Below are 24,272 nucleotides of genomic sequence, written 5' to 3'. Positions count from 1 at the left end.
AATGTTGGTATCTACGCATTCATACAGCATCACAACCCAGAAGAACAAACCCAACATCTTCACTGCCATGAGAACCTCACATCTCAAAGAATTATAATTTTATACATACAAAATGTTAACACAACAATCTGCACATGAATTTAAAAATTTATTAACTTATGCATAGTAGCTAACTGCAACAACAAATGTCTCTGATGAAAGAATGTCTATTATATTGCATGCTAATGAGCAGTAACATATGGCACCTTCATGATGCAGGTAATGCTACCATTTTAAGGAAGATTAAAGTATACTCCAGTGATTATCATGTACAACTTCTCTTCCTTAAATCAGCTATTGCATGGAGGTATTTTAAATGAACTGGAAGCAGCAACCTACTTTCTGTAACAGATTAGACAGTCAAATTTGCCTGTTGAACTTGCTTGTGTCATCAATGGTCCCAAACCCTACCTTCTGTATAAATTTATATGACAACTTACCTGGTGGAATATGTTGTCTTGTGGACTTTTCTTCGGAGTCGGAGTATCGTCGACGGCTGTCATTATTAGGATTCATCGTGATGACAGTTTTATCACCATCGCCTTCTCTTGTAAAATATGACCTCACACGAGCCCTACTAGGCCTACCACCGACACAGTCAAAATCCATCCTCGACATTTTCGTGAGAACTTATGCGTCAATTCAGTGACATAAATTTATAAGCACCTGGATAACTGGCGTAATGTGTTCTGATTTAGAACCGAAGTCCGTGGAAGCACAGTTTCCAAATAAGAATCCCCCAACCAACTTCAAAACAGCACAACCTTAATAACGTAATCCTACAGACCCCACAAGTAATTTGTACTCCTGTGCTGCCATTATAAAAATTACGTAAAATACACTTGAATTGACACCAGAATTCAGTCATCAACTGTAACGCGAATGCACGAATGGCTAAAATACAGACAACATTGTTACAATCGATTAAAAGCATACGCATTTACTGCCATCTTCACGTACAAAATTGCTAATTTTACGTCAGTAGCTCGATCGGCAAAGAGGCGCCCAACTATTCAATAACCACATAATCTAACGTAATTGAAAACAGCAATTAATTGAAATGTACAAAAACCTGCTAAATGTTGACCTCACCAGATATCACACAACAGTGTACTATATTGGAACAAACAGCTCAATAACCTTCTATCTGCAATTAATATTGCAAATCATGATATTAAAGTATTTAATCCAGCTTTGAAAGTTATTTGTCTCATGACTTCTATTGTGTAGAAACTCTTGACTGAAAATTCATAAGTACTGTTAAGTACTGATAATGATAACATTTAATTGACATTATTACTTTGCTCTTTATGATATAATATCCTTTTCATTAAGATGTCTGTAAAACTCTTCCAGTTTATCTGGACACACCCACATCTCTTCTCATCCTGTAGGTCTGGGTGGCAATGAAGATAAAGGCAGTATACTTCACTTTAAGTTACTCATAATGGGAAGGAACAAACCTTATGATTTTTTAATTTTCTTCAACGGTGGTAATACATACAAACAATTAAATTTGCTGTAAGTACTGTGTTATTGGTATTACTGGAGAAGGAGGTGTGTCTGTTACTGAAGGTTCAGGCATACGCAGTCTGTACTAAAGCGACAAACTTTTAATTTGTTAGTTGTATTGTGTAAATTCAGAGAACAAAAAACATTTACATGACATAGTTTATTAGCATCATTATTCATTTATGACTAGGTAAGATCATTTTGTTTATAGTCAGCACTCAAAATGAACATTTCTATGTGCTTCCATAACCAGAATCTCATTGTTCACCTACATTATAAGGGATGTTTACACATGCATTCAACAAAATTATCATTCCACATATTATAAACCTTTGTATAAGAATCGCAGAAATTTGTTGTGCAAAGCAAACAAAAATGTAAGGTATGAAGCAAAAAATTAAATTTAACCATATACCATATAAATTGTGACACACCTGCATGACTTCATTTATGTGGTAAGGTACCAGAAAGATAAAATATCTGATAACTGCATATTTACTTTTCTAAAATTACATAAATAATATCAAAATATTATGTTGAAGTTTCATCTTTAAATATAACACTCAGATGTGATGAGTTACAAATTTAAACATATAATTGTAAACAGAACCACATACTACTGTGCTTTCATTAAAAAAGATTTGCTTTGTTTGTGAAGCTGCACTCAAATTGTTACTCTTACATGATGCATTTTTCCATCTTTTAATGCGTTCACACATGTATATTCAATTTAATGCAAACATGTATGAACTATTTCAATTATTAAATCTCAATTTCCTACATTTTTTATTTCAACTGTATATTTATTTATACTAGTAGGAGATCTTATCCCTGTCTGAAATTACACACACGGTTCCCTTAGTGAAGTTGTTGAAGTTTACATAGAGAATTTATCAAAATTTTATTTGACTTCAGCAGAATACTAGTCAGACTAAATCAACATTTCCTTCTTACTAACTGTTCAGACTATATGACATGTTGCATGTTCACAATATATCTGTAATTGTTTGTAAAGGAAGACAGCCAGTACATATGCAAAAATCAAATGAGATTTATATTTATGACATATGAAAGAAAGACAGTCTTTAAATAAGCATGTGTAAAATAGGTTTTGGGATCTATTCACATAGATCTGGTCCCGTACAGAATGTTTCAGCAACCTCGGTGTAGCTCTGTATCATTCAAGTATAAAATCTTACTCGTGATACAAATTTACTCAAGGTAACAAATAAATTACATCTGTGTGAAATGTGGTTTATACATTTTACAACATATGAACCAAAAATTCTGACCATCATAATGACTGAGCAGACAGATTATTCACTTCATGATTATAATATAACCTCTTGACATATCTGTATTTTCCAACCTTTATCTCACACAAAAACTGCAAATATTTTAATTATGTTTTAAATGTGACCATGAAATTATTTTTGTAATTTATTAATGTTTAAAAAATGATGAGGAATATGTTTTAAATAATAAATTTTGTTTGCCAAAAATTAAACACTTTCATAAACTTTGGAGCTCATGAAACAATTTACCAAGAATTTTACAAACAACTGTTTACATAATAAAGAATTCTGTAGGATTGTATGAAGCAGTTATGATTAAAGCACGCTAAAAAAGGAACTGATTGCTTTAAACAGGTCATTTTAATCCTTTATAGAAAAACAAATCAATGAAATTTAACTTTACACATTCCAGCCTATAAAAAGGGCAAAAATGATACTCAATAAATTACACTAAAAATGAGTTAAATGCACATCTGTTATTGGAATGAAAACGTGCTTAACTGCTGCGGAAGATCTACCTTCAGTCCATGGCAGTAATTCACTTCCTTCATGATAACTGGTTACCTAAATAATGGGCCAGGCATAACTGGTGTGAACAACGCTGTGCATGGGTAATTCATTAGCATTCCTTCTGGAATGCAACAGTACACTGCACATGCAATTAATTTACAAGGCTTCCTACCTGCTTTTCTCTGAAATAATGCTCTTATATGACCCTGGCATAATTTTCTGAAAAACAAAATTAACCAGATATCATCTACTGCTATTCCTTTCAATTAGTAATGCAAAACTTTTCTTTCAAGAAAATTATAGAAAGGAGGATGCACCACGTTTTTCTTAAGATAGACAAACATTCCTAAAACTGAAAAAGAACACAGTAATTATTTAGAAGAAACATTTTACGATGATGTAAATTTGCAGAAGTGTAATGGGAATTTCACATGCACCATAATGCCCATTGACAATGAATAGTACCATATGTGGGTATAATCAATGTGCAAATATGATGTTATTTGGAACTAGTAAACACAAACACGTCTAAAAGGCATACCTTTAAACCTATATAACAAAAATATTAGCAATTCAAAATGAATGTTATTGAAATCATAATGATTATGTAAGTCCTCCTATAAAGTGTATCTTATATTCAAAACACCCATTTCATAACAGAGTAGAAATATTCAATTCTTAATTTTTCACTGAGTGAAATGTGATAATGTACCAATTAAACCTGGTGTATTAAATGATCACATGGTTCTCACACTGACTACATTGTTTTGACACATCAGATTATCTCTCTGAAACACCTATAGGCCTACTTCAAGATTTAAATTATAATTTTCCTGGCTTATAAACTCAAAATGCCAGTTATTTGGATGCACTGGTAAATATTAGTATTTTACACTAATTATTAGCCTTTAAAAAGGATAAATGTTACACACTTCATGCAAAACGTTCAATATTTAATTTTTAGGCCTAATACAGACCATATAATGTACTCATAGGGCCCTATAGACAACTGTTCTAAGACATAGTTTAGAATAGACGCATTCCTCTCTGGATTATTTATGTAAAATCTTTTAAATTTATTAGATTTTTTAAAGAGTTTGTAAAAGAAACTGTTAATCATGTAGATGCCTCAGAGGTATAATTAAACTACAGGCACATGATTATTCAAATTCAAAAATTCTTTGAAAATACACATCATATTGAACAAATGAAATGTTAAAAAACACTAAAATAACAGAACGTAATAAACAATTAATTTAAACGTAATTTAAAAACAACTTAGTTCCCTTCGAGCATTTTAGTTACCAATATGAAATGTATACCAGTATTATTAATATTACTATGAATATTGACCATATAAACACAATTAAAGTTTCCAATATATTTAATAAAATAAAAATACTCTGAAATATCAGTAAACTCCTACCAGACTACATGTCACAACAACCCAGAATACAGCCATCTTCAAACTGTTGAAACTCTGGTGCCACAAATGTTAAGCCAAACAGTAATTATACCAGCAAGATAAATGGGAAGTTAAATTACAGATATAGTAGAGTGCAGGTGTGTTTCTGCACCATGAGTATGTTTAAGACAAGGAAGACTAGAACGGATTTGATTCCATACCTAAATGATGGAGGTGAACAAGCTGGCAGTGATTGGATGAACATGTGGTTTCTGTGGTGAAGAATATCCAGCTTGGAATAGCAACCAACATCACAGCTGACATGGGCTGCTGTGTGACAAGGCTGAGTCAGGTCAATCATATTGACGGGCGTCAATATAGTATCCAACTGAGGTGCAAACTCAACAAAAAATACAACCTGAGGAGCTGGATCACAAGGACTGGTGAATCACCAAGCGTAAAGATGATGAAGAGTGATACATTACACACTTACAAATGCAGCATGTTTATCAGAGCTCAGATTTAGAATGCAGATGGACTCAAAAGTAAAGTAATCAGGTTTAAATTGAGGTGAAAAGGAGCAAGTGACAATACGGAAGAACCTATTAAGAGAAAGTATGACACCAAAATTTGTGATAATTTGTAATAAATCCACAGGTTATGTATACATCACTTTTCAGTGCTTCTGAGCCATTATAACTGATGTGGTTTCCATTCCTTTAATCCTTGCAATGCTGTTTCTTCTTGCATGTGAACAGCCCTCTGCTAAGTTTCTTTATTATATTTACGTTAAAGAGATGCACACCACACAATGAAATGGTTAATGAATATTACCAACATGCAGCCATACTAACATATTATTAAATAAATTCTAATTCTTTTCTTGCAAATGAACAGTGATATTTTAAATTATTTTGTCTGCATTATGCTAAGAAGGTGCAGCACTCGATAAAACGGTTCAAGCAAAGTACTGACACACCATCATGCACCACAGACATATCATCAAAAGAATGAATATTAGACTTTTTCTTTCAATCAAACAGTCCTCTGTTGAGTCTTCACTCTATTTTATGTTAAAGAGATGCAAGTCATAAATGAATCAGTCCACTGACAGTACAGGAAGTGTTAACATGTATGTTAGGTTGCATAATGCTTCACTGATCATGTAGCATCAATGTTGTTACAAATGTCTACTTTAATTAAACCAATTTCAAGAGAGGTAAATGCCATTGACAAAAAATTTAAAACAGAATTTTCAGTAATAAATGTGAGACATAAAATGTTGTAACAATTATTATCATTTTGAAATTCCATGTAGTACACTGATTAATATTCATTTTAAAGGGACTGTACATGCATGTTTCTTTATACACCAGCCTCCTTTGGTGAGGTAGGAACTTCAGTTTCAGTAAATACATAATGTGGACACACCTAATTATATTAGAAAGAGAGGAAACAGTGCATTCCACGTCAATGATACAATCTTCCAGTCACTGTGCAGACAATCCAGGTTTTACAGCTGTATTCTATTAAAGGTATGAGAAGCTAAAAAAAATATTTTAACAATTTAACAATATCCTGCGTAAAAATTACAAAGGATAAGAAAGAAATCTTGCTACAAAATACCAGTCTCAAATTTTCCATACATATAAATTACACATACTAGTACATAAACAACTGATTTCATTAATCCACTGCCTCAAACAAATTACAATCACCAGCTAGATTATGCTGACCTTCCAGTATAAAGTTTGCTGATTACTTCCCAAACAAGCCAAAAGCAGTTGAAGGTACTGGGTGTTGTAATAAGAGGCTAATGGAATCTGAAAGCGTTATATATGGTAACTAAATGAAGTATATAAAAAATGAGCCATCATCTGTAGTTTCTCACTGATACATATAATTTGTAACAGGAGGCCACAACTTACACAATGAAGCCCTGTCACATTAGAACGCATTCCTAGAACAACCTCACAAGATACCTTGCACATTCATACATACAGTGAAATGCTAACATAAAAGGAAGTGAGTTGCTAATGCAGAAATGATAGGTCTGGAAATACTACCATACAAAACTTACCCATGGAAAAATATACAAGCTTACATTATGTTTCAATGCTCATTCAGTTATCATGGTATACAATGATCTGTTTACTTTTGTGTGTGCTTTCTGCGTGATGTAACACATGACAGAAAGGCCAAGCACACCTGTCAATATTTCTTCTTCAAACAGGTATGTATTTCATATACTAATTTCTTGCTTTTGTTCAAATGGATAACCCATGTTGGAATGGAAAATCATTTATCAATATTGTGTTATTCAATATTTCTACTGTGTACAATTTCTGAAATGCAGATCTGCATATAAATTAATTAAAGACTACAAATTAAATCAATTGTGTATAGTGTGTTTTTAGATTAATAAATCATATAATATACACATTAAATCATTATTTCTTTTATTATTATATACCTAAAATGTAAACAGAAGTATTAAAATTCCATGTCATTCAGACTAGATAATAAATAACAGTATGTTATAACGATACAGAAAACATTAAAGAAACTATATTTTTATAATCTTCCTAACCACTATGAATGTCACTTTTTAAATGTAACTGAAACTGTCAGGAAATACATACATCTGCTATAAATACGTGTAAATTATCATTATTCAATGTGGAAAATTTTATTCTAAAAATATTTTTGAGATTTTCTAATTATAACAACAACTAAAAACTGTTTCGCATTCCTGGAAATAAGAGTATGAAAATGTTCTGATAACAAGGCAGATACCACTGTTCAGATGTACATACACATTCTAACACAAAATGTATTGTTACTAGAAAATGAGAAGTATATGAAATAATGTGTACATTAAAACCAAATCTTGAATGTAGACTGAAAGATAAATTCCTTTGCAGCAACATATATTCAAGTTTTAAATGAAGTTCTTATAGCAGTGAATATTAAGATGGCTGTCTTCTCAGTTCTAGTGCCATGTAGGCTAGTAGATCACCGTGATGATGGTGACAGCAAGGACCTCTGAAACGTTGGCAAACTTCAACCAGACTACAAGGCAATAGAACCCAGAAGACAGCCATCTTCAAATTCAAGTCTGATTCAGAAAACTAAAGGATAAAAAAATTGGTTATTTCAAGTAGTGACACAGTTCAAAGAATAACCAATATTTTTCTGTTATTAACTTAAAGAATAAGGAACTTATGTACCAAGATTATTTGAATGCATACATTAGAAAACAAAAGTAATTTGTTTTAAATATTTAAAAGAACATTTTTTATTTTACCCTTCCAGTCCATGCCCATCCCCCTCTGAATATCTTTGGGTCAGAACTGAAACAGTGGCCAACTAAAAGATGGAAACAGAACAATGTACAGAATCAATAACCAAACTAAATGTGGGTATATGTGTATATATATATCAGGGCAATACTAGGCACCAAATACAGGGGCACATACTAAGCCTACAATTTCACATTGAAGATGTTAGAATTTCATCTGAAGGTGTAATCCAGTGACTTCTGGATTGAGACTAAAAGTAGTTTTTTAAGAGCTTAAAACACCTTATTTATATGTGGCAATGCCTGCTTCTTTTATCCTTTTAGATTTTATGTATGTATTCAACATGTTCACTAATTTTTCTTTCAATTAATTTTCATTATAATTATATTTCTAACTCTGCTAAAGTTCACTGCACTGGCATTTCACTGTATAAAGCCATATTATATTTCCCTGCAATGAAAAGTGCATCAGAAGTTTGCAATGTTATCTAGGAAATGGTTACTTTATATCAATGCAAATATTTAAATAGTATAAGCCAATTATTCACATAATAAACTTATTTATGAGCATTTGTGCTTGTATATAATATATTTCATACATACAATAGTCACACACATTCTTGCAACTTATCACTGGTCCAAACAAGTTTCTTTTCTGTTATTCTGTAATTGTACCATTTAAATAGGAATCATGCAAACAAACAAAAATCAATTGATAAATCATATAAATGCATGTAGGAATGCACTTTATTATTTGTGTACATGTAGGTGTTATTAATATATTAGTTTCAATGAATTAGGTTCTGGTTAATCAGATCTTATGGTGTCATTACTATTATGTTCAACTAATTAAATTACTATTTAGTTACATGATACTTAGAATATAGCTTTAGTAAGCAAACTTCTCGTTAATTACATTTGAACACTAAAAGTAGGTTTTTACACAGTCTCACATTTCATGTGTAATAAATAACAATTAAGTCAAAATGCCAAACAATCCTCCTTTGAATATTTTGGAAGAATAATTAGATTTCATTCGTGACTTCACACACACACACACACAAGATAAGTATTAATGTACAAAGAACTGGAAATTTATTTAAATATCAAATTATACAATAAAACAAAGGGATGAAAAATATCAGACAACAAACATAAGGTAATATGTAGTGAAAAGAACCAGTAATATCAGGACTCGCTTCTCATTATATTAGACTTTCTCAATATCAGCCATGAAATGGTTAAGAAAGGTTGAAATTTACTGAAGACAAAAAATGTTAGAAAATTAGATACTTTCAATTTAAAATTTATTAATATTCATCTCTTTGTGAATGTGTCTGCATTACTATACATCTGTACTGCGACTGAAAGGGTTGGGCTCTTCCGCACGAGAAACTTTGCGTTCTCTCTTGGCAAACAAACCTCCAAGGAAGGACTGCTGATGAATCATCTGCTTGGTTCCTTTAGCATTTGAAAGTGATTGTACATTCTGAGGTGATGAGTCGTGACTAACAGTGCTGGCAGATATGGACTGGAATGAAATGGACATCCCACTGTCCAGAGATCCCATACTTCCTCTCCGCTGTGGTTTATCACCTGGAAATACACACCCAAATTCTTTCTCGAATTCCTAACAAACTTGCATTTCACTCGCAGATGCCCAAGTGAGTGTGTGTGATCTAGGATGGTGGACTAAAATAACAGAACTACAATGTATGAAAGTGAAGGAAGGTAAGGCACATCAACATGTCACACGACAGCTGATACAGTATGCTACTTACACTGCTCATGAATGTCTAGAAGAGAGTTGCTGAGAGCAGATCTCTTGAGCACAGTGTCAGGTACATGACGTTCCCTGTCGCCCTCCGGATAACCATCAGTGTCACAGCCCCCCAGCCCCGATTGTACACACGGACACACCTCCACATCTGCTACTCCACTGTCTCTGTTTTCTGCACTACCGCGACCCCCACGGCTACTTTTTTGACGTTCAAGTTCAGCATCGATGCGTAGGTTTTCCATCTCGTCCATTTCACTGATTGATTCTCGCAGATCTTCGGCAAATTTACAACGATCGTGCTCGTTACGTGCATTAAATGTCACCAAAACTTTGTTATCCACTCGTTGTGACAATCTGATACCATACTGGTAATCTGTGGAATAAGATATATACTCTAAAATTTTACTACAAAAAAACTTATATGCTAATTCATTTAAATTATCTGCAATGTAAAATTATATTCATTTTCCAAAAATGAAACAGCTCAAATTGAATGATTGAAATAGGTCCTTACGTGTACACTGATGACAATTTACTGGACAAAAATATAAATACTATAAAGCTTCACGCAGAAATTCTTCCAGAAGTCAGTTAAGTAATTGGTTCGGAAGAGAATGTAGATAAAACTTCACATATAAGCAAGCCATGTACTTAAAATGTACAAAAAACAGTCCAAGTTGTTACTAGTGCTTAACTAAACACCATGCAATATGGTCATACGGGAGACAGGAGGTCATTTAAAATTTTTAGAAATGTAAATACTCGGGTACAACAACAGACAAAGGTCAGGGGAATAAAAATAGAAAATCCTTGTTACTATTCACTTCAATAACTGTTCATAACACTAAATATTAAAATATATTAAACAATCATTAGCATAAAAAACACTGGTAGTTTTATATTGTTATAAACTAGGTCTGTATATTATGAGGAAAACAAACCAAAAATATGTGAAAATAAAATGGTTAGGAAAGGTATATGATCATCAATGTATTTAGTTTCACACATGTATGACTTACATGGAACTTCAAATAGAGTGACTATCATCCCACAAAGAGGAAAGCTCTGCCGAAATGTGTATGTTACAGAATTTTTCTTTTTGCTTAAGATTTTTGTAATAACCAGAAGATCATTGAACAGAAACACTTCTCTTTGATGAACCCCAGGCCGCTCCTTCTTATAAATGTCAGGAATTTCATACAGGCGACAGTAGCATACCAGTCGTCGATGAGGAAGTGCCATGTTCTGTACACACAAACACATAAATGTATTAAATAAATATACGTTCTACTAATAGATTAACTCACATCACAAAATTTAAAAGTTCTAATCAAAAAAGAAAGATTATCAAATGTGCACAAAAACTGTTCACACTTTTTCAGACATGGACACGCGATTCTTTTGGTACAGCAAAAAATTCAATCATTTTTCCACATGGGTATACACATCACAAAAGTTATTAGTGCCTAAGCACAGGTTCAGGAATCTAACACTCTGTCCAGGATTGATATTTGAAAATTCATTTAACAAACATGATATTACATTCAATGGCATTTTGTAAAGAATAGTAATAACTAATAGAACATTAAAACTAGAACATTTCACAGTGTTGATAAATTGTTTAACAAAAATCTGTGCATAGTTATTATGCCCCAAACATGTACAAAACCAAAACTTAATTTAATAAACAGAATTAATATACAGATTATCAGTCAAGAATGGATACTTTTCATTACAAAACCGATAAATTAAAAAGAATTATGGGTACTACATATTCCACAAATAAAAGATGAATATTATCAGCACAAATACATGCCTCTCAAATTCTAGCCGTGCATGTTGAACCATAACATCCAGAATACAATTCCACAGAAACATCAAACAAGCAACAAATAATTACAATGCAATGTGAGGTAAGGGTGGCATTTGTGGTCGTTGGCTTTGCGATCACAGAGAAAATTGTACCGACTCCCTTATCTCAAAAGCTATCAAAACATATTCCATCCTTATAAACCAATACAAATACCACTTGTGTATTTTTATGAATATCAAATAGCCAATAGTAGTGAGACACCAGCAGTTTCAGATATACATTACTTACCGGTTTTTTCCCAACAATTGTTGATTGAACCTTCATAACTTGAGTAACATGATCAGACCCAGGTTTAAATTCATTGGCTTTTATTCTTTCATATATTCCAACGAGTATATCACGGTCTATATCTGCTCCATCATCAATACCTCCAAACAGAAAAGCACATAGTTAAACTTACAAAACTCATCATGGATGGCTAGAAATAACATTCACAAGCGCTTGGTATATTGAAAAGCAGTACATAACCTTCAGAGAACACACCAGATAAAAGGCCCAAGGCCAAATAAATTAGATTCTTTTATGTTTTCAAATGCTGAGATGCAGAGAAAACGAAAAAGGATGAATGACTGCAGTCCTAGGATCTAAAACTTCTGCTATGAAGATAATGCATATGGTTTATATGTTTTCATTATCAACATACCTGTGGACAATGCTCAGAAGTAATTTGTTTCCACTGTTTCAAGTTTCACATTTTGATACGTGCATTACGAAGACTTGTTACTTAATATGCATATTTATTGATTGAAACAGGATACGCAACAACAGCCATGGCAAATTTTAGCCAATTTACTGCATAATTTCTGGGAAAAATATGAGTTGAATTGACCTACAGTAAAACGCAGTTTAATTTTAAAAGTACTTTTTAAAATCTTGATATAATATAACACTGATATACAAAGTCCAAAATTGTATTCCCCTGCATATTTTTATACACAGAGATTGATAATTGTATATTAGGGAAGTGAGGTCATGGGCCATATTTTGATGCAAATTAATCTAACTTCTTATTTTAAAAAATTATATTACATTTAAAAATATATTTTAACTCTGCACAACTTACCTCGAAGATTTTTAATGAAATCCTCCAATTTCATACGCCTCTCAGGTTTTAAATTTGGTGTATGGAGGTCTGTGTTTAGCATTATTATGGCAAAGGCCAGGACAAACACGGTGTCTGGACTGCGAAACCCTGCAACCACATCTCGATCACACTGACAATAACGCTGACCAAACACTTCCATCAGTCTCTCAATCTTCTGTGCCTCCCCTGGCATTCGAAAGTAGGTCTGAAACTTGCGCAGTGCTACATCCACCTGCATTCCTGACAGGTCCAACTCTTGAGAGAAACATCTGCAATAAAAATAGTACACATAGCATTCAATATTAATTAATTTTTATACATGTCTGAATTACAGTGCCTGCAACTATTAATTTACATAGTCAAGATGTTGCTCTTGAATTCTTGTCCTTTCCTTTTTATTCATTTGTTCATTCTTTATTCATTCATTAATTCACATATTTATTTACTGATTTCTTTATTTATTTCATTTTCATTTTATTTGAAAGCAATGACAATAAAACTGATGTGATCTTACCAGCACCTTCATACAAAAGGAAGAAAACTTTCAGTAAAATACAATGGATCTTGACTAAACACAGTCACACACTTTTACGTAGTTGTTACTGTTAATGTTGCAAAAATAAATTCACTTTACAGATGATACTGCAAACTACTTCCTTCATCTCTTGGACATGTTTAAAGTCTGTTACAACAGTATTGATCAATCAAAACTTTTATAATACAAGAAAAGAAAGGGTCCTAGACCAACCACTACTACATGTTTTCCTTCACTGATGGAGAAGGTCTGGGCCAAGTGGAAGGCCCCATACAGAAGTGAGAAAGGAGGACTACGTCCTTTTCATTCCTACACTCTGGTTGGCTAATTTCCCCAGCATAATCATTCTTCTAACTCCACATAAACTATCCACTTCCCAACAACCTGAATTAAACCTGAAGATAATGACAGTATGTTCTTGCAAAATGCTGTTATCTATCTACAAGTTTGCACAGTATTACAAGCCAGATAACCAACATCTTCACTTCCACACAAACCTCAAATTCCAAAAAAATTTAATTTTTATTTTGCTATTGTTTAGTGATATGATTAACTGTCACAATAACAGTAATGAAGGGAATTTACCTTTTAAAAATGTTCCTCATAACAGTTAATAGAATGTGTAATGTGCAATAATTCACAAGAACTTAAACACAGCTGTAAAATGCGGTATATCCATTATAGAAGCACCAAAGTGTTCAATAAGAAAAAATGGCATTACTTTTTCTGAAAAAAGGGCAATCAATAAATGCAATTTCAAAAAACTTGACTCTGATAATACCAGACTGAGACTACGAAGCAATGACAGTTACATCATTCCAGATAAAGCATTTGAACTTACTCAAGTACAGCCATGTTGAAAGGACTCTGTAAGTTTCCTAAGTATTCCCCAATCATCTGCTTACTCAGTCCTTTTCTAGATATAAGGAACCTGGCGACTCCCTGGGGCGAGTTTTCAAGAAAGCCACGACGAATGAGGTAGGCAATTCCCCTTTCTGGTTTCTTATTGAAGAGATTGAGACCCACTCTGTACTGACGTTTCCTCACCGTCTCTGAAACCTATAAGAAGCACTTTATAGCAAGTCTGGGTTTTTGATAAATGAAAAATCTTATGCAAATACTATGCTTGTCTCTAAATGTTACTGATGATGGTGTTGAATTACTTTTTTTTTTAATCATCATTATGCTTTCTCAAAATACCACTACCTTTTGGGAGATGGGTCTTCCCAGAGCACGATTAGCTCCTTCTAACAAACCCAATTGTGTAGGTTCACCTGGGGATTGGGGAAGAGTCATCTCCTGAAATGTAGTGGTTTTTTGGGGAAGCATAACAACAATTTAAAAAAAAGACAATTTAAATTAGTAACTATACTTGTTACTGCTTTAAATTATGAACAAGTTTCATTTCCTTTTCTTTTCTCACCTTCAGCATAGAAATTAGTATTGCCTTCTGCAATCTTAGTATGTTTTTTACATAAATTAAGTGGATTGCCCTTCCAATAAAGTAACACTTTCACAAAATAACACAGTCAAGTATTTAAAACATTTCAGTGCCTTGTGACATACACTGCTCTAAATGCAAAGATAGAAACTTAATATCTGCAAGAAAATATGAATGTATAACTTTAATACAGTCTCTAGAAATAAAGGTCACACCTCACCTTGCACTTATATTTGTCTGCACTTAACTTATTCAGTCACTGATAAAGAAATATTACTAAGAAAACAAGATGGAAATTTGGCAGACATGTTTGGATTGTACTGAAACTGAAAAGGCACATGATAAGCAGACAGGAAACTTGTAAAGCAATACATCCATATGATTAATAGAGAGAATAAAACAAATGTGAACAAAAATGTGGTCACAGATGGTAAAAATATCTGGAAATTTCCAAACATATGAAGGAGTTAGACAAAAATGTGGTTTATGCCCTATGTTGCTCAACACAATAATGGATGTCAGAGTAAGGAGGGTGACAACAGAGCAAAACAGTGGAGTACTGAAAATGATCGTACCAGTTTTATGGGGACCAAGGGAAAGAATGTGAAAAAAGAAATTCCAAAGAGTTTTTATTGTGTGTAAGGACTTTGGATTAAATCTTAATTCAGTTAAATGTGCAGTTCAAGTGGTGAGTTTTAGTACACATGGAGCAAACGTGATAAGTGATGAGTGCAAATGAAGAAATTACAGAAAGAATAAGAAATGCAGAATTTTTTTTACCAATTAGTGAGTATCACAATGGGAACAGGAAATGCCTAAAATGGGGAAAATATGCCTATTTAAAAGTCAGTACATACTCATATTAACTCAGAGAAAAAACCTGGACATCAATGAAGGCAGGTATTAGGTTAAGAAGAGGAGAGATTTTAATAAACATATAAAAATACAAAATAGATAGAATATAAAAGGAGAAATTAGAATCTAACGTTACAACTTGGAAGACAAGCTGACAAATGAAATATTTAGATGGTATGGACATGTTTTAAGAAAAAATCAAGAGGAAACAGTTTTGAACATGAAAGTGAAGGAGAAAGGAAAATGTGCAGGAGAGACCGAAAACAAGACGGGACAAAACAAGTCAGAAAAGATGTCACACGGTGACATGCTAGTACCATCACTGAAATACTAATACAGCAAATTTAAATCAGTAAAATGATACCTTAAACATAGTGTGCTGTCCCTGGGCTTCTACATGATCCTGTGGTGGAAGCTGATAAGCTGCACTTGTATGTGACCGGCTCAGTTCTTTAGTAGAAGGTTCTGATGACACTTCTTGATGATCAGGTGAGCTTGACTGAAAAAAAATTAAATAAATATTATGAAAAGAAATTTTTCAACAGTATTGCTGTTACCACCATCAACATCATCATAACTGTCAGTTTCAGTTTCTTTTCAATATCATGTTCTATTACAAATGTCCAAGAGAATCAAAACCTAAAGTAAATGGAAAATACATCGCAAGCCTACAAAATATTATACAGGAGAATGAGACTGAAATGGATCTTAGAAAACTGGTTGTGAAGATGTGAACTCAAAAGAGCTACTCAGAATTGTAGCCAATGACACAATTTTGTGATGGCACTGACGAATCTTTGGACAAAATAACCACAGTAAATTTTGTCATCACACAACCACTGCTGACGGAAGGTCTAGCATAGTTACCTTGTTTATTATCAGTCAGTAAAACAGTCAGATGATGATAATGGTTTAATACACAGAAATAATGCTGAGTAAGCAAACACATCTGAGAACTGCCTGTGTGAATGCTTTCTTGTTCCACAAATTATGGCAACTACCTTCTACGTACAAAAATACTCTCCAGAGGTGTGCAATCAAAGTCGTGGCTTTACCCACCTGGCCTTTACGTTTCCATATAGGAGAACATCTGTGGTTACTGTCTTCTAAATTGTCACACGTAACTCTGTCAGTAGAAAGGCTGCTATCACTTCCTGAAGACTGAACACTAGATAAACTCCCATTTTCTCTCGTCTTATTCAGCCCGTTGGCCCGTAAAGATCTCGTTTCAGTTGATCGGGAAGAGATGGATGAAGTTCTTTTTGGCACCTCTGGTGGTACTTTCTGGCCTTGACACCACGGTCGCTGTGGTGGGGTTCCTGATTTTGGTGTCCAACTATCCTGTCTACTCCAAGATGCATGATTCTGATGAAGCGGTGATGTGGCGATGGTTTGACGTAGTGATGAATCTCGATTCAAAGCAGTGTCATGTCCAAACTAGAAATAAATGATATTCATCATTCAGGTAAAGCTGATTCACCAAGACTGACGTGTACAGTTTATTTACTTACTTCTGAGTACATTTCTTAGGCACAAGTGCAACATAAATATTTGAAACGGCAAACAAATAAGGTATATAATGTAGTTTGATCTATATAATTCAGTCTTACCACTTAATCTGAACATAAAACAAGTCATCTTATCAGTAATGTGACATAAGTTTTGTTGTCCACTTGAATTTCTCTTGTGTCACTGGGTGTCCACTAAACTGAGTATCTGGGTTGAACCAATGAAGTCTAGTGTACTTGTAATGTGGATCATAGAATGAAGATGTAGAAAGCCAGAAGGTGACATTCCAAACTGAAATAGAGCTAAGAAGTGATTTTCTAGACAGCAGAAAGGAAAGGAACAGTAGTTATGTATGTCAGTATAAAAGGGATGATGAAAGTGTGTATAAACCGAGTACTCACAGACATGGAAGAAATATCTTCATTTTAAGAAAAAAATCTTTCCTGTTAATAAAGAAAATCAGAATTAAAACTGCAAAAAGGCATAACAAATTTCAAATAAAAATCAATAAAATTTGAGAACTTCAACAATTTAATCTCTGAAACGGAGACACCGCTCGGAACTCAAATGATTTGCTTGCTACAGCGTAAGTCCTATCTGCGAGCACTCTAGGAATGTAGACAGTGAATGAAATGGACAATGTAACTGCCACTATGCACCAAAGAAAGATAAATATCAGAATAATTAAGCAAGACAAGATCAAATTTGAACTAATTGCAATAAGGACAATACGGTCAGACTTTTGAGAGCAAATTCCAGTAAAATATTTTTTCATATAATAATGTTCAGTACTGCTGATATGCACAGTGTTGTGCCTCATACCTGAAACTATGAACAAAGGAACAAACATGGTATAGTCATCAATTAAATCTCCAGTCTGTAAGATTCTTTAAACAAAGAGATTTAGGAAAGTTTTATGGCATTTTAAGAACAGACATTGTGGGTCTTTTGCATAAGAAATCATTACATGCACACAAATTGCATAGTGCAAAGAGAATCAAGTTAAAAGACTTTTATTGTACATATTTACACAATACCAAAAAACTATTAAAAATTACCTGTACTGTCACTTTTTTCCTACCAACATAATAAGAAATAAAAAATCAGACTACAACTAAATTAAAATAAACCAGATAAACTGCCTTTTAAACAGGTATGCAGATTCTTAAAATGCAAACAATAAAAATAAAACCAGAAATAAAAAGCTTATCAAATTCATTTGCATTTAATAATTATTCCAAATACTGCAAACATAACACGTTGGGTAGAAGTACGTGTTAAGTCTACTGTTCTTACAATGCATATGGGCCCCTTAAAGTTAATCTGGGGAAAGAAAATAAAGAAAAACCATACAAAATTTAGCCTGGATGAAATAATTTCATTATATTATTTTCCACAAGACTGAGTATTGCATTTTATACATCTTGGACAAAATTTAGCTACCAAACCATTACAAACACTACACACCTCCTACTACTCCATTGCACTACAGCCCTTTTGTAGGGCACTGGCCTCCTTAAACACTACACATTAGTTACAGTTAATGCTGCTGCTACTACTACCACCACCACCATCATCATCATCACCACAATGACTGCATGCACCTGTTTCCATTATCATCATCATGTCACGTATTAGACCACATGGTGTAACACGGTTTCATGCCTAAAAATTAAAATTAAGTAAGAAACTTAAAATTCCATCAACACTAAACTCCAAATCATCTTTCATTTTGTGAATTGTGGGTTCTGAGTTCTGATGTCATGTGGTCTTATAGTTGGTTAACAACATTTCAAAGGAATATTATCTTCACCTTCGATCCATCCTAAAAATGGAGGCAAAATGGTCCTCTGGAATAACATTAACCAACCACACACTAGACTCAAGGGACTGCAAGCCAAAAGTAAAAAATCCAAATTTTCACTGCTGTGAAAATAATAAATCTTGTACCTTTCATTTTGCAAATGTTTTGCACCGACGAACTTACATAAAAAAGTTAATTTGGCAAATAAAAATACAAGAAAATTGGAAGTATTCTAATTACTTATTCAGCCCATATATAAACTTTGTGTCACGGATGCGGAATGAATTCTGAAGGAAAAATAAGTAAGGTATCTACTTGAGTAGCTCAAGGTTTACTATTCTACGCCATTACCATTAGGTAACAGCCTAAAAAAACTGTACACACTTCAACACTGCATGGTTCATGCACACACCACTTCACTGACGAAGTTGCAGACCTACATACTTCATAAATCTAAGTAATTAACTAACTCACTCCATGAAACAGTGTCCTCCTTGAGAAGCTGACTGTACGTTCATCTAGTCCAGAAAATTCTCCAACTTTCATGAAATATGAAGGTTCATTCTGTGGTTACAAGAGCCCACCACCAGTCCCTATCCTCAGCCAGATAAATTCAATTCACATCAACCCACTCTATTTACCCAAGATGCATTTTAATATTATCCTATCACAATGTTGTTGCTTTGTACAAAGTTATTTAAATAAGAACCAGCATACCTGTTAAACAAGTCTAAATCAATCCAACATTTTCAGTGAGCTTCCATACATCACGCATGTGTGCGCGCGCACGAGCGCACATGTCCACACGTAATTAATTATACAGGAATTCTTGAATTTATATGCTTTCAGTTTGCTCCCATAACTCCAGAAACTACATTTTCATTTTATTTTACTTTTTAAAAATGTCCACTCCCATTTTCAACTTCAAGTCAACACAAAAAGTCTCAACTTAAGAGTTTTTACTTTACACGATCCTAAAGTGGAATTCAAGATACAGCCACCTGTTTCGATTCGGAATATGAGTAAATAGCTTAACTGAGAGAGTTTTAATTTGTGCCATTTTCAGTGAAACACCACGTAGATCCAAAATTGAAATGAAATACTCAGCAAGTGGAAAATGCACAACACTGATAACGCATATAAGCAAATTTTGAACGTTTAAGTCTCCCCCACTGTGTCAAATAACTGGGGGTTACTCACCTCGCCGCTTTCTGAGAATGCTTCCTGCGGCATGTAGTAGTGTGTTGTGTCCCAGAAGTGTTTTGGGCCATTATAGGAAGGGCATGGTGCCAGTGATGTGGGGGTGTAGTAATCCAACTGGACACTGACATGAGCCATATCACAGCGACTAGACTGACTCCGTGGTAGAGGGATACTGTCGATGTTGCGCCGTTCTCGCATCGACATGGAGCGTAGTGGCAGAGGGCGGGTAGTAACATGAGACTGTGGGGAACAATTCTGCCATAACTCTTGATACAATCCTGCAAAATTGTTTCTGATAATCAGTTCACTGTCAACATATCGATCGCAAACCTCGTGTGATGCGTGTAATCTCCGGCTGAGTCGCTTCTCAGCTTTAGCCATTGCAGTAATTGCAGCAAATTTCTTGAGCAATGTGTAGCGACGGAATGCCCTCTGGATTGTGAGAGCTGCATTACGAGCCTTCACGCCGCCATACTTGCGCTCCAGCATCTCAATTTGTTTTTCTAACAAATCTTGTGAGAGTTCATACCTGCAAAGAGAAATTATATTTTAGTGCACACAAGAATTAAATCTTACAGAAACTTTACTGTTGAAGTTCACAGTATGTAATATGAAATATAAAATTGGGAACTTTTTTCATCCGTTCCAGAGAAGAGTTGAAAATTAATGGTTTACATAAAACAGGAATCAAAATACAGAAAAAATGACAGTAAAAATAAAGCAGTCAAAGATTCTGCATTATGATAATAAACTCACAAGGAAAATTCTTCTAAAATTTCTTCTTAAAGATGACAATAAAACTTTTAGAATGAAAGTACAAGTAAAAATAATTACTGAAGAAATATTTCCTATAATTTTACTATTTAAAATTACAGTTAAAACATCAACTCACGCAGTTTGGACTCGAGATCTTTTGAGTACATCTCCACTTTCTCGAATGGAACCTTTCTTGTGAAGTCCCTGTCCCCTGCCGGACAAATGTGAATTTCCAAGGCCACATGGGGACCGCTCTGATGTTTTGGGATAGCTGAAAATTAATTAATTTCTTTTAATACATCTAGTAATGTCTAAAATATCTAGTAATAATTCCTTTGTTTCTCAAAAATCATTAATAAATTACTGCTACCAACTTTACAATATAACAATAAACACAGTCTCACAGTTGAGCCCAAATTTGTAAACAATGAATGAACCTACAAGAGACAAAGAAAAACCCTAAGAGAAAAGAGTAAATTTTCATTAATTGTCAGTAACTGGAGGTGAAAGGTGAGAGTCACAAATTATCACTGTGTATGAGCCAATCACATAACTGATGAACTTACCTATCTCTCACAGCAACAAGTTCTCCGTTCATCTGGAGTTGTATTACACTCTGACTTTCCAAGACGTCACCCAAACTGGAAAATAAAGACAATATGTAGGCTATTTTTTAAACCATCCTGGTTCTTTGTATCTCAAGAAGCCATCAAATTTACTTTCTACATAATTAACTAAACCGAACGTCCTGGTCACATGTCTCCTGATTCATACTCGAGAGATCCTAAGTTCAAGTCTCGGCCCAGAAACCAGCTATCGTTATTAAGATTTTTCGTGGCGTTCCTCAGTACCTCCTGGAAAATGCCATGTTAGTGCCTTAAATTAGGCTATGACCGCTTCATTCATATCTTTTACAATTCATTATTAATTCATGATCCTGTCCTTTGATGTTACATAACCTCAATTACTGACAGCCTTATCAAATAAACCACAAATAAATTGAGTCAATTCAATCAGAAATATCCAGGTATCAGCATAAAGTAATGTAGTTTATTATGCATAAACATAATTCTCACACAGATAACAAAAACCAAAAACAGTAACAAATTCTAAATATTGTTTCTTGGTTCATTCGATGTTTTATGAACTTCAGATATCATTCAGCATGAAATGGAAATGGCAGCATTATAAATCAGGAGCACGAAAGGTTGGTCATGGCCTATTTCACGTGCTAGCACTAGCATTTGTCTGAAACGACGGTAAAATAGAACATCCTGAACCAGGAGAAGTGGCCACCTAATCAGCAAGCTCTCTCTGAATTCAGTGTAAGTACCTCAAAACTGTGCCAAGCCAGGTATTGAAAGATTATCATGCATTGTGGGCATAACAAGATTCGGAATTTTAAGGTAATATTCCGGCACTCGCCTGAAAAGACTGTGGAAAAGAACGAAAAGCCTGTCAGTGTTGCCAACAGCCACTAACTAGACCGTGATCCGAACTGAATACAAGAGAATTAACGATACACCAACCTCCTCAGAGTCTTTCAAGAAGGCCCACATTTTAAAACACAACAGTATTAAGCACTTTTAAAGCATTGCAGAGTGCAGATATAAAAATAGTTATCGTCCTACGTTTAACAAATACTTTAAAATACAGACAGAATACAAATACGTAGTTTCACACAAATAAAACAGAGTAATTCACTATCAGTGAAAGACTTTATGTTTCTCCGAAATGTTTACATCTTCCGACGACTCTACACGGCGCCAAAACCCAGAACAACATCAAGGTCACGGGTTGCTAATATACACACTAAGTGAATTAGGGAGATATTTGCAAGGCGAATGATATGGATAGCTTTAAACTGAAGGAAACAAGAAAATAAAACGAAAGAAAGCATCTCTTCCGACGAAGCACAAAACACAAAATACGACGGACTTAGAACAGCGAGACACCAGACGAGAGGACACGCCGTTAAGCGAGGTAACAAAGCAGCGTAAAAGGGTGGGAACGGTTACAATATTTTTTTATAAAAGCCCAGTTGTTATCTCCAATACAGTAAACCACGGAAATTATCAGGCATGTTTTATCAAAGACCTTCGGAAAATGAAATAAATATACATCATCATCTATTATCTACTGCGATACGGAGATTAGATTAAGTCCAAGACTGAAGATTACTGTCGAATACCAGAACGATAACTGTACATATATACAAGTCTACAAAGCTCCTCAATATGTATTTTTCTCCAGCCTCTCACTCCCATTTCTTAGGTCCAAATATTCTTCTCAGGATCCTGTTGTCAAACGCCCTCCATCTATGCTCTTAATTTAACGTAAGATAACAAGTTTTACACTTATACAAAACAGAAGATAAAATTATAGTATCGAACGCTTTAATACATTTTATATTTATTTAGTGTTCTGTCTGACGATAGGTCCATGAACAGGATCCTTCTATCCTTTTCTCGGACTGGGACCTGTTCATATACGTTCTTGGCAGATGATCCAGAAGTGGTTTGCCATTGCCTTCTTCTGTGTGTGAATGGGATGCCACGGAGAAACCGGGGAAGCCCCCGGAGGAAAACTCCGTGTTGCCTAGACCACGGCCTTGCCCAACACAAGTTATAAATTCGGGCACCGCCGGGAATCGAACCCGGGACCCCAAGATTACAAGGCCAGCGTTCTAACCACTAGACCACCGTGGCTACTTCTATAATACATACAGAATAAAAAAATTCTGAGCACACTGAGTAGCAATTGTTTTCCGAAATGAACGTGCTCTTAATTTCTCCGTGTAATTTTACAGCCTTTCACAAAATATCTTAACTCTGGCACTTTTAATTTATTAGTTACGTTAGTATGATTTTTGGGTTCTCACGGCTGTGAGTACAAAGATGGTTCTGTCTTCTATCGCCCTGATGATGGAGGCAGTAAGGACCTTTGAAACGTTGTCAATCTTCTACCAGACTACATGGCGCTGCAACCCAAAAGTGAGTCAACGTAACATTAGGAGGTTCAAAACAATGACCGACTTACGCTCTAAGAAAGATTAAGAAATTGTGCACGTAATGTGACGCCCTCAAAATGTTGTTGTTGTGATATGAATATTAGTAAGGCAACCGTTTCACACAACGGGACAAAACCAACTTGGGCCACTGGCCGTGATAACCTGCCCACGGAGCTAACGCTGCTTTAACAGCTACCGTACCGACATCACGCACCTTAATTATTAGTCAGGGGGACGATGCGTGACTCAGAACAACAAAGCTTTTTAAGACTACTGCACAACACTCGCGTAAAAATTATTCTTCAGCTGTGACGAATTCGAGCCCCTGGTTTGTTTCGATTAAGAACTAACTCCTGCAAA

General features: G+C 34.4%; 2 protein-coding genes across 10 annotated transcripts in view; both read right to left on the bottom strand.

The window, feature by feature from the left end:
• The window catches only part of dop (microtubule-associated serine/threonine (MAST) protein kinase dop), a 60,693-nt gene extending 59,710 nt beyond the window's left edge, over nt 1–983 (bottom strand). For 2 of the 4 annotated variants that reach the window (XM_022081842.2, XM_087355883.1), the window contains exon 1: nt 480–983. In XM_022081842.2, the coding sequence (XP_021937534.2) occupies nt 480–657 (178 nt within the window). In that variant the 5' untranslated portion in view covers nt 658–983. The remainder of the gene's footprint in view (nt 1–479) is intronic. The other 2 variants (XM_087355882.1, XM_087355885.1) reach the window with 1 other exon arrangement.
• A 713-nt stretch (nt 984–1,696) lies between these two features.
• Nucleotides 1,697–24,272, bottom strand: part of siz (Brefeldin-resistant Arf-GEF family protein schizo) — a 48,082-nt gene continuing 25,506 nt past the window's right edge. For 3 of the 6 annotated variants that reach the window (XM_087355669.1, XM_022081830.2, XM_022081828.2), the window contains exons 2-12: nt 21,469–21,543; nt 21,039–21,173; nt 20,144–20,675; nt 16,690–17,067; nt 15,995–16,129; nt 14,176–14,393; nt 12,779–13,068; nt 11,944–12,083; nt 10,862–11,087; nt 9,844–10,215; nt 1,697–9,658 (exon numbers count right to left, since the gene is read on the bottom strand). In XM_087355669.1, coding sequence (XP_087211795.1) covers nt 9,408–9,658; nt 9,844–10,215; nt 10,862–11,087; nt 11,944–12,083; nt 12,779–13,068; nt 14,176–14,393; nt 15,995–16,129; nt 16,690–17,067; nt 20,144–20,675; nt 21,039–21,173; nt 21,469–21,543 — 2,752 coding nt within the window. In that variant the 3' untranslated portion in view covers nt 1,697–9,407. Of the gene's footprint in view, nt 9,659–9,843; nt 10,216–10,861; nt 11,088–11,943; nt 12,084–12,778; nt 13,069–14,175; nt 14,394–15,994; nt 16,130–16,689; nt 17,068–20,143; nt 20,676–21,038; nt 21,174–21,468; nt 21,544–21,978; nt 22,050–24,272 lie in introns of those variants that run through there. The other 3 variants (XM_087355670.1, XM_022081829.2, XM_087355671.1) reach the window with 3 other exon arrangements.

Source organism: Zootermopsis nevadensis, unplaced genomic scaffold (genome assembly GCF_977971745.1).
Source record: "Zootermopsis nevadensis isolate Lab colony 2312 unplaced genomic scaffold, Znev_1.0 Znev_ptg000025l, whole genome shotgun sequence".
Taxonomy (NCBI): Eukaryota; Metazoa; Arthropoda; class Insecta; order Blattodea; family Termopsidae; genus Zootermopsis; species Zootermopsis nevadensis.
This window is presented reverse-complemented; position numbering and strand designations above follow the sequence as displayed.